The sequence below is a fragment of the Neovison vison genome, chromosome 9 (assembly GCF_020171115.1).
Source record: "Neovison vison isolate M4711 chromosome 9, ASM_NN_V1, whole genome shotgun sequence".
Lineage (NCBI taxonomy): Eukaryota > Metazoa > Chordata > Mammalia > Carnivora > Mustelidae > Neogale > Neogale vison.
In genome coordinates, this window is record NC_058099.1 from 35,560,677 (window position 1) to 35,572,692 (window position 12,016).

At 41.2% G+C, this 12,016-nt stretch overlaps 1 protein-coding gene and 1 pseudogene across 1 annotated transcript; both read left to right on the forward strand.

Annotated features, from left to right (window-relative positions):
• Positions 1-585: 585 nt before the first annotated feature.
• On the forward strand, positions 586-1,545 carry LOC122916899 (olfactory receptor 2S2-like). The gene has a single exon (XM_044264285.1). It carries the CDS (start codon positions 586-588, stop codon positions 1,543-1,545), a length of 960 nt encoding a protein of 319 aa, XP_044120220.1.
• A 1,828-nt stretch (positions 1,546-3,373) lies between these two features.
• Positions 3,374-4,254, forward strand: LOC122916900 (annotated as a pseudogene).
• Positions 4,255-12,016: the final 7,762 nt, after the last annotated feature.

Genomic DNA, 12,016 nt, shown 5'->3' on the forward strand with positions numbered 1-12,016 from the left:
TAAGGAAGGATCCCTCATATGGTTGAACTTTTACCTAGGCTCTATTCTGTCTCCATGGGGATTAGCACTTTTAAACAAGTTCCTTCCAAATGTAGTCAATGTTTAATGAGGCTTGAAATTTTGGTAGTTGTAAGAATAGGATCAGCTTGGGGATTCTCCTCCCTATGAATCTAGGAAAGCCCAGATTAAATGAAATTTCTATTCATTTACATCAAATACAAATAATTTACAGCATTTTCCCATGCTCATCAAAAGAAGAGGAAAAGCCCTCCTTGACTGAGGATTAGCTCTGCTGGGCTCAGATCCTGTCTCTCTATCACCACTTTGCTCAGAAGACTTGGACAGGTCACTGCACCTCTCTGGGCCTCAATGCAGTATTTGTAAGCCCTCTTCCAGCCCTGACCGTCCCCCATCTAAGATCTAACCCCACTCCTACCTACTGTCCCTTTCAGTCATTTATCTCTTACGCACCTATGTTGTCCTGTTCTGTAGCACAGAGTGATGGTGTACAAGATGCCTGAGACTTTTCTCAAGAAAGCCTCCTGTGCTGCATTTGTCCTTGGCTGATGACAGAAGGCATAGCACATGGAAAAAGCCAACTGGTCCTCCCCTGTGGCAGGGTTCATAATCCTGGGGCTCTCAGACTACCCAAAGCTGGAGAAAATATTCTTTGTGCTCATCCTGCTGATGTACCTGGTCATCCTGCTGGGAAACGGGGTCCTCATCCTGGTGACCGTCCTTGACTCCCGCCTGCACACACCCATGTACTTCTTCCTGGCGAACCTCTCCTTCCTGGACATCTGCTACACAACCACTGCAGTCCCCCTGATTCTTGACAGCTTCCTGACTCCCAGGAAAACCATCTCCTTCTCAGCCTGTGCCGTGCAGATGTTTCTCTCCTTTGCCATGGGTGCCACAGAGTGTGTGCTTCTGGGCATGATGGCATTTGATCGCTACGTGGCCATCTGTAACCCCCTTAGGTATCCCGTGGTCATGAGCAAGGCTGCCTATGTCCCCATGGCTGTCAGCTCCTGGGCTGTTGGTGGTACAGCTTCTGTGGTACACACGTCTTTGATAATTCAGCTGCCTTTCTGTGAGAACAACGTCATCAACCACCTTGCCTGTGAGCTACTGGCTGTCCTAAAGTTGTCCTGTGCTGACATCTCCATCAATGTAATCAGCATGGGGGTGACCAATGTTGTGTTACTGGGAGTCCCAGTTCTGTTCATCTCCATCTCTTATGCGTTCATCATTGTTACCATCCTGAGGATCCCCTCTGCTGAGGGGAGGAGAAAGGCCTTCTCCACCTGCTCTGCCCACTTCACTGTGGTGGTCATCTTCTATGGGACCTTATTTTTCATGTATGGGAAGCCCAAGTCTAAGGACCCCCTAGGGAATGACAAGGAGGACCTTTCAGACAAGCTCATCCCCCTTTTCTATGGGGTAGTGACCCCCATGCTCAACCCTATCATCTACAGCCTCAGGAACAAGGATGTGAAGGCTGCTGTGAGGAACCTGGTGCCTCAGAAATGTTTTGCCCAGTAGTGGAGGACTGTGTTCCCACCCTATAGAATAAAGGATCTCTGATCATTATAGCTGCCATCTGAAAGACAAATCACGTGATCCAGAGTCCTCTCTTGCCCTTCTGTCCATTTTCAGAGAATGTTTAACTTTTCAGAGTATATCTTCTGAGTTTTAGCCATACAGCTGAGAGTTTTGACAGATGCCACACAACAGATCTCTAATTGAATACACAAGACATTCTGAACACATGATAAAACCAAGGAGAGAGGAGCCAGCCATTAGACCGAGCTTGGTGAATGGCCTACACTGTATCTGAGCTACACAGTCTGTGCACAGAGGAGAGAGGGCACTCCCAGCACTGTTGCCATCCCTCTTGGATTCCCCAGCAGAGTCACAGGAACAAGGAGGAAGTGGGAATTTTCATTTTGGACTGTTTTTGAAAGAGAGTCAGTTTGGCTGAAGTATAAGAAGAGACAAAGACAAGTTCTCCATCTATAAGGCTTTTGGATGGGAACAAGCTATTCTGGAACACCCCATTTCTTCTTAGCTATGAGAAAATTGAGGCTATTTTTTCTCAATGCACTTCACATTATGAAACACCGTTAGGAAGTTAATGGCAAGAAAGAGTATAGAGTTTGAATTTGATGCTCATCACTTATAGCAATTCCCACTAGAAAAGCTAGTATCTGATTGGATAATAACTCACATTCTAGAAAAAAGAAAGATGATACAGATATAGATAGACAGATAGAGGCTAAATATTTGGGGGCTAATATTTGATACATCTCTTTGTTCCAGGACTTCTCAAAGTCTTTAATATGCTAGAGTACACTGTGAATGTCCAAGAGATGTAAACTTGGTAGCATTTCCTGAGCCTCTGTAGTTCAGCAGGATAAAAACTGGGAAGGTTTTTCTTACCTATGACCTTCGCTGGGTTGCTTAGCCTATTTCAGTCTATTTCTTCATATTTTACACCTCGCCCCTTGATTTTACATGAATTACTTATTATAGATAACTGCTTTGTAAATGGTAAGCACAATGGAACTATCAGAAACCAGTTTTGGTCATATCATGAATGTTGTCCAGTCCTGTGTGCCATGTGGAATAGAGTAAGACACTGTCCCTATATAGAGCAATAGACACACAAGGTAAATGAAAGATTCAGAGGTGTTAGCAGGTGAATAGAAACATTTTTATGGCAAGTTCTATGAAATTATTTGAATATGGCAGACTTATATAAAAAGAGAATTTAGAAAGTGAATACTTTTTTGAGAACAAATCTTGGAAGTTTTTTATTCAAGTGATATTTACATTTTCTTACATTTATTAGGAATGAATTGCCTAAGGATTAGTGTTTGTTTAATAAAATTTCTGATTCTAATGTTAGTCCTCATACTACTTTCTACTTTGCACCAGTAGGGAATAACCTTGCTCTTGCAAATACACAAATGCCTTCTAGTGGCCATTTAAGCAAACTTCAGATGCTTAGTATACCATGCAATATCATTGTTAGAAGAGGTTTGGGGGGTTTTCTTGTTCAACGCTATGCACAGGATGTATGCTGTTCCTCTCCAATGTCCCTGATCCCAGTCAAATGGCATTTGCTTGGACAACTCCAGTAACAAAGAATTCAGTACTTCCAGAGTCTAGCTTTTTTGTTCAGCCCTTGCAAACTCTTCCTCGATTTATGCTTAACTATACCCTCCAGTAGCTTCTACCTTCACTCCTAATTAGGTTTAGTGCCTCTACGTGAGATGTACCCAATCTCTTTCCTTCTTCTTTGTGAAGGTATTCTGATCTCCTAAATCCCCTACAGCCCACACAGGGCCAGCCCTTCCTCCCAAGCCAAATGTTCTTTGTGCATATCCTTGTGATCTATTTAGTGCTCCTGCTGGGCAATGGGGTCCTCATCCTGGGGACTGTGTCTACCTCATACCAGCACATGGTCATGTACTTCTTCCCTGGGAAACCCTCCTTCTTGTAAATCTGCTACACAAGCTCCTCCACGCCCCTCATTCTCAACAGCTTCCTAATCTGCAGGAAAACCATCCCATTCTCTGCCTAGGCTGTGCAGATGCAGTTAGAATCTGGGAGCTACAGAGTATGTGCTTCTGGACATGATGGCATTTGATCTCTATCTGGCCATATGTAACCTCCTCAGATACCTAGTAGTGATGAGTAAATTGGCTATGTGCCCATTGCTGGTGACTACTGGACATCTGGAAGCATGAATGCCATGGTACAAACATCTTTAGTGACATGATTACCCTCCTGTGAGGACAACTTCATCAACCACTTTACCTGTGAGATCCTGGCTGTCCTGAAGTTGGTCTGTACTGACATCTTATCAATGTGATTGATCACTATTGATAGTGGCCAATGTGATCTTTCTGGGCATTTCAGCTCACTACACTTTCATCTCCTATGTGATTATCATTGCTACCAACCTGAAGATACCCCCAGCTCAGAGAAGGAAAAAGGCCTTTTCTACCTGCTCTGCCTACCTCACATTCATGGTCATCTTCTACAGAACTTTACTCTTTGCGTATGGAAAGCCCAAATCCAAGGACCCCACTGGAGGCAGACAAGCAGGATGTTTCAGACAAACTCACCTCCCTCTTCTATGGGGTGGTGACCCCTATGCTCAACCCCATCATCTACAGCCTCGGGAATAAGGATGTGAAGGCCACTGTGAAGAACCTGGTCCTAAGCAAACATGTCATCCAGTGATGGTGGAGGGGTCCTGATAGATCTCTATTCCCTAGTTTCTCTCACCTGAGGGGCTCAGAGGATAAGATAAAGGGCCAATTTTCTCAAAGGTGCATAGGCAAATCTGATTGCACAGAATGCTTTGTGTGAATAAGGAAGCATTTAATGAGACGTTTCTGTCCCATTCTAGAAGCACTTCTACACAAGTATATACCAAGTATATTGGTCAAGCCTTATACTCATCTATCCTTGGGACGAATACTGAGCTACTTGATGTCCAGGGAAAATAACTCTTCAAGTTTTAATTTTAACTTACAAAAAGCTCTAGGCTATAGATCTGTAATTCAATTGCTCCCTGGCCTCTTTCTTTATCATGTTTGGATGGGTCCTTGATTCATGGACCTTTCAACATATCCTACTCCATATTAAACAAGAGTAATATTTATCTCTGTGCTCATTGTCTCTTTCTCCCTATTTTCATATTAATTCCTAAAATTGTTTTTTGAATTGTCCTCTTCCTGTGTCTTCAAAATTGACCTCTTTTCCTGTCCTCCACCATGATCCCCACCAGAAAACTATTCACACCTAGGGGGCACAGAGGAGAGTGCGTAGGTGGTGGCAAAACTGATGTAAGGGTCAAACACCCAGGCCTTTTTCCTTTCTCCTTGTTGAGGATGTTATTCACCCCCTTGCTCCTGTCCCTGGATAGCTGAGACCTCCCAGAGCTCATCAGAGTGATGTGGAAACTGAGATGTATTTAGGAAAATCAAATGAATTCTCTTAACTTCCTGACCTGGCTCAACCATGCATGCAGCCAACTGGTGACCATCAATTGCTTTTCTCCCCAAGAATACTCAACCCTACATGGCAGTCAGAGGGAGAGGAAGGTGAGGTACACCAGCAGATATCTAAGAATAACCCCCATGACTGGTGAGAAATTCCAAGCAACTTCCCAATAGTGAGAAGCCCAGTTAAAAGAATGAGCGGGATAGAAAGCCTCCGAGAGCTGACATGAACTTTTATCCCAACAGGGAGGAAATAAACTAGTCATCAAAACAAACAGGCTTTCCTGGAAAGAGTTATTGCAGGAAGATGGTGAGACAGTTAAGAAAAATCTCAGTGGGTTCTGTGTGGAATTTGGGAGGCTATTGGATCAATAAAAACAAAAGCCATCAATCAATGAGAAGCTAGGAGCAGAAAAGGTGACTGGGAGATAAAAATTTGTCCTAGGGGAAAAATTGACATTGTCAATTAAATAAAATCCAGGAGAAAGTATTTAAAAGTACACAAAACAATACTAAAACTGAATTTTTAAAATAAAAGGAACTTGAGTTTCTCTCTGAGGCTAAGAGGGAAAGAAGAAGAGAGAGAGAGAGAGCAAAAGAGAGAAGTTGGTTATTTAAGAACAGGTAACAGGCATAAAATGTACACCATGGGAATCCATTAAGTAACTCAGGAGGAGAAAACAGAATAGATGAAAGACAAATAACAAAGGAGGAGAAAACCATTACCCTGAACAGAAATTCTGCATGTTGATTCAAAAATCAATCACCAGGTAAGAATTGTACCAGAAGAACTACCTATAAACAGTCAATCCAAAGATAAGTTGTGATTTTCATATATGCCAAAAGAATTCTATAGAGTTTTCCACAGCGCAAAACTGTACTTCCCAGCAAGGACCAAGAATCTGGCTGCTGCTGGCCTGCTTCTCTGCTGCCCTAAATGTAGATGCAAGTGGAACAAGGCTGAGAGAGTGCTGAGGGAAAGGGACTGAGAATCTGAAATCTACACACCCTGACCCTTGCATCTATATGACACTTGAAAAGACATTGTTGGCACATGTAAACCCAGACAGCACACACCCCTATAATGCCTTACTCAAAAAGATTTTGTTTATAAAGTTTTCCCAACAAATTGTTAAGAATAAATAATGAAAGGACTGGAATCTATACAGTATGTAAGACACAGTAGAGGATGGTTAAATATCTGAAGACTGACAAAGTCTTGGATGGGTGGGTCGGGGGGTATTGGGTGAGCCTAGTCGGGGGTATTAAGGAGGGCATGTATTTCATGAAGCACTGGGTGTGGTACATAAATAATGGATCTTGGAACACAGAAAAAATAAAATTAAATTTTAAAAAAGTCTAATGAACACTTGATACCAAATGTGCAAAGACAATATATGAAGAAATTTTTAGGAAATGCATCAAGGTAAACAGTGAAAACAAAGCAATGGTGTAACTCTAGTTACAATTCTAGATGACTTTATTAAGCTGAGAATTTTAGAAAAAGATGTATAGTTATATCCCACTGAAGGTTTCATCTTATGAAGGATGTGGCAGGAAAGGGTATCTTATAATATATGAGTATAAAGCATTGATACTAAAATAACAAAAGTATTAATGTGTTTGTTGAGGGGTGCCTGGGGGTTCAGTCAGTTAGCAGACGCTTTTGGCTCAGGTCATGACCCCATGGTCCTGAGATGGAGCCAAGTTTCCAGCTCCCTGCTCAACAGCTCAACTTAGAGTTTGCTTCTCCCTCTCCCTCTTCTCCAACTCTGCTTGTCCTCTCCCTCTCATATAAATGAAATCTTGAAAATAATATATGCTCGTGGAAATCTTAAGAGAAATACCAGTAGACAAGTACTAGCATGAAGACGTTTGAAAGAATAAGAGGACGATGAATGAGCAAAGAAACTTGATCAAATCAAAGTCATACACTGAACATGAATAGATTTAAATCATTGAATATTAAATACATGATACATAGTACCCAGTTTTGTAAGGGGCTTCAAGGTTTCTAACATTAGGATAGATTAGGAGATCTATTGAAACAATTTTATTAATAGATTCAAGAGGAAAAATAATCTTTTTTTAAGATTTATTAGACAGAGACAGAGAGGTCACAAGTAGTCAGAGAGAGAGGCAGAGAGAGAGGAGGAAGCAGGCTCCCCACTGAGCAGAGAGCCCAATGTGGGGCTTGATCCCAGGACCCTGAGACCATGACCTGAGCTGAAGGCAGAGGCTTTAACCCACTGAGCCACCCAGGTGCGCCCAAGAGGAAAAATAATCTTATCAACAGATGTTGACAAGTCACTTCATAAAACTTAACATTGATTTCTGGCTTTTTAAAAGTAGCACACTTCGGGAGGGTATGTGCTATGGTGAGTGCTGTGAAGTATGTAAACCTGGCAATTCACAGACCTGTACCCTTGGGGCTAATAATACAATATATGTTTATTAAAAATTAAAAATTATTAAAAATAAATAGATATATAAATAAAATCAACAAGCTTTAAAATGTTTTTTTTTAAAAAAGTGGCACACTTCAATACAGGAAACTGCCCCTAACATGAAATTAAGTATCAGAACATCAGCAAGCAGCATGTCTACAACTTGGATGAAGTCACCAGCTTTCAATGTCTACATCACTTTGCAGTCTAGATAATTAGATGAGATGAGGACAACAAGGAACATAAATATTGAAAAGAAGGAAAAACCACAAATGTTGTTTAACTGAAAAAAATTTACTCAAATGCCAAAACTACAAGAAATAACAAGACAGTAAACGAGAGGGGCTGTATATAATTCACTGCAGTTAGAAAAGTTTTACAATACCTATGGAAAATATATAAGAAGTATGAGAGGCCTATATGAGTATCATATATTTACAATGACCATATATTAACAGGAGAAGTCATGAGACATTTTCATTTTGAAGAAGCAAAAGTCCAGAATGTAAGCCTCAGGACATTTAACTATCCTCCAAGTGCCCTCATTCAAAGCCCTTCTCCCTCTTACCAGCAGGTGGGAAGAGCCATTCTCCACCCATTTTCCCATCCTTAGAGCAGCCCCAACCCTTAGTTGGGAGGGATGGTCCAAGCCCTGAGGCAAACATGGAACGCTCCCTGATCTAAAGGTCTCAGAAGCAAAGAAAACCTGCCTTCAACTCAGTCCATGCTTTTGGAGGTAACCAAAGAGTCTAGAACAGACCACTGACAAATGGAGGCTTTCACAACTCTGCTTATATGCTGATTACTTCCCGCCTCATTACGACTCATAACCATTTATCTCACGTTAGGATGACCCCTAAAATCTTCAAGAGATTACAGCCTCCAATTAACGTGTTTATTGACATGACCAAATCAAACATCCCATGGGGTCACAGACAACAGATGATGAAAGTAATTACCCAAATAGGCAAAATCAGAGCATTTCAAACAAGACCTAGTCATGATCAAAACAAAACAAAACTTTCAGCATTGAACTGGAGGTCCCAGACAGGGCAGTAGGGCAAGAAAAGAGACAAGCCTATCAATTTTGAAGGAAGATGAAAATTGTCATTACTCACCGGTGTTATTATTGCCTACTATATACAAAATCTAAATAACTTTGAGATACATTACAAATATTGAAAAGAGTGTTCCTCAACACTAAATCAATGCACAAAAAAAATCTACTGCATTTCCAAATTCCAGGAACAGGTTATGAAATATTTTAAAACATACAAAGAAATATAAATGTACATATTTATATATATAAATATAAGCATGGATGTTTAGGTATTTAAATACAACTTTTAAAATAGAATTATATATAATATAAACTTTAATATATATTTTAATATATATTAGTTCTCCTCAAATATTATTCATCTATAGATTCAATGTAATGCAAATTTTTAAACCGCCAAAATCATTATTCTACAATTTTAGAAGTTGGCTCCATAATGTATAGAGAAGAACAAAGGACTAAAAACAGCCCAGACACATTTGAAGATGTACTGGGTGGGGATAAAGGGACATCCTCTACAAGATATCAAAGTATACTAGAAAGCAATATTGATTGGGGCAGCATAACATCAACATGGCAACAGACAAATAAATCAATGGAAAAGAATAGATCCCATGCATCACACTAAGAAGAGAAAGGACGACTACCATATGATCTTCTCAACTGATGCACAAAAAAAATTTGACAAAATACAGCCTCCTTTCTTGATTAAAACTCTCCACAGTATAGGAATAGGAAGGAACATACCTCAATCTCATAAAAGCCACATACAAAGAGCCCACAGAGAATATCATTCTCAATGGGGAAAACCTGAGAGCTTTCCCCCTAAGGTCAGGAACAGGACAGGGATGACCACTCTCACCACAGCTGTTCAATTCAGTGCTAGAATACCCAGCCTCAGCAATCAGACAACAAAAAGGAATAAAATGCTTCCAGTCAAAGAAGTCAACTCTCACTCTTCACAGATGATGTGACACTCGATGTGGAAAACCCAATAGACTACCCACAAATTGCTAAGTCTCATATAGGAATTCAGCAAAGTGGAGGGTATAAAAATCAGTGCACAGAAATCAGTTGCTTTTCTATACAGTAACAATGAGACAGAGAAAAGAGAAATCAAAGAATCAATCCCATTTACAATTGCCCCCCAAAACCTTAAGAAACTTGGAATAAACCTAACCAAAGAGGCAAAGGATCTCTACTCTGAAAACTATAGAGCACTCATGAAGGAAACTGAGGAAGACACAAAGAAATGGAAAAATATTCCATGTTCATGAATGAGAAGAACAATTATTGTTATAGTGTCCATGCTACCCAGGGCAATCTACACATACAGTGCAATCCCCATCAAAGTACCATCACCGTTTTCCACAGAGCTGGAACAAATAATCCTAAAATTTATATGGAAAGGCATAATACTCCATAGTGTATATGGACCACATCTTTCTTACCCATTCGTCTGTTGAAGGGCATCTTGGTTCTTTCCACAGTTTGGCGACTGTGGCCATTGCTGCTATGAACATTGGGGTACAGATGGCCCTTCTTTTCACTACATGCTGCTGCCCCTCGGAACAATTTGTTACTTAAACTGTAACCCCTGGAGGATTTTACTGGTTGCCAAGCACATTTAGATATGGCCTTAAGAAATACATATACTGGCAACAGGTCTTTGGGGAGAAGGACGATATACGACTGTGAAGCTGGGCATCTGGGGATGCCCGGCTCGCTCAGGGTGGAAGGCCGCCCCTTCACAGAGGCCGGGCAGCCAGGAACGCCCAGCCGGCCCAGGGCAGAGCACAGCCTGCTTCAGGGAAGCCGAGCACCCGGGAATGCCCAGTCAGCTCAGGGTAGAACGAAAATCGCCTGCTTCCCTTTTCCGTTATTGCTCCTTTCTCTTCCCAGAAGTGCCTGTTGTTAGTTAGATGAGTCCTTTCTTCTTTTTTTTTTTCCAATTTATTTATTTTCAGAAAAACAGTATTCATTATTTTTTCACCACACCCAGTGCTCCATGCAAGCCGTGCCCTCTATAATACCCACCACCTGGTACCCCAACCTCCCACACCCCCCCGCCACTTCAAACCCCTCAGATTGTTTTTCAGAGTCCATATTCTCTTATGGTTCACCTCCCCTTCCAATTTACCCAAAAGCACATACCCTCCCCAATGTCCATAACCCTACCCCCCTTCTCCCAACCCCCCTCCCCCCAGAAACCCACAGTTTGTTTCGTGAGATTAAGAGTCACTTATGGTTTGTCTCCCTCCCTATCCCCTCTAGAACGTATCATGCTTAGCGAAATAAGTCAAGCGGAGAAAGACAACTATCATATGATCTCCCTGATATGAGGAAGTGCTGATGCAACATGGGGGCTTAAGTGGGTAGGAGAAGAATCCATGAAACAAGATGAGTCCTTTCAATGTGCTTGTTTAACTATAAAACTTTATCCTCTGCCTTTGGAGACAGATCTTGAAAGAAGTTGCTGTGGCTGACATCGAAGGGATTACTGCCTATGTTCTCCTCTAGCATTATTCTTCTACATATAGCTGTCCAGTTTTCCCAGCACCATTTATTGAAAACTGGACAGCTATATGTAGAAGAATGAAACTCGACAATTCTCTTACACCATACACAAAGATAAACTCAAAATGGATAAAAGACCTCAACGTGAGACAGGAATCCATCAGAATCTTAGAGGAGAACATAGGCAATAATCTCTTTGATATCAGCCACAGCAACTTCTTTCAAGATATGTCTCCAAAGGCAAAGGAAACAAAAGTGAAAATAAACTTTGGGACTTCATCAAAATCAAAAGTTTCTGCACAGCAAAGGAAACAGTCAAAAAACAAAGAGGCAACCCAAGGAATGGGAGAAGATATTTGAAAATGACAGTACAGACAAAAGGTTGATATCCAGGATCTATAATGAACTCCTCAAACTCAACACACACAGAACAGATAATCATGTCAAAAAAAATAGGCAGAAGATATGAACAGACACTTCTCCAATGAAGAAATACAAATGGCTATCAGACACATGAAAAAATGTTCATCATCACTAACCATCAGGGAGATTCAAATTAAAACCACATTGAGATATCACCTTACACCAGTTAGAATGGCCAAAATTAACAAGACAGGAAACAACATGTGTTGGAGGAGATGTGGAGAAAGGGGAACCCTCTTACACTATTGGTGGGAATGCAGGTTGGTGCAGCCTCTTTGGAGAACAGTGTGGAGATTCCTCAAGAAATAAAAATAGAGCTTCCCTATGACCCTGCAATTGCACTCCTGGGTATTTACCCCAAAGATACAGATGTCATGAAAAGAAGGGCCATCTGTACCCCAATGTTTATAGCAGCAATGGCCACGGTCACCAAACTGTGGAAAGAACCAAGATGCCCTTCAACGGACGAATGGATAAGGAAAATGTGGTCCATATACACTATGGTGTATTATGCCTCCATCAGAAAGGATGAATACCCAACTTTTGTAGCA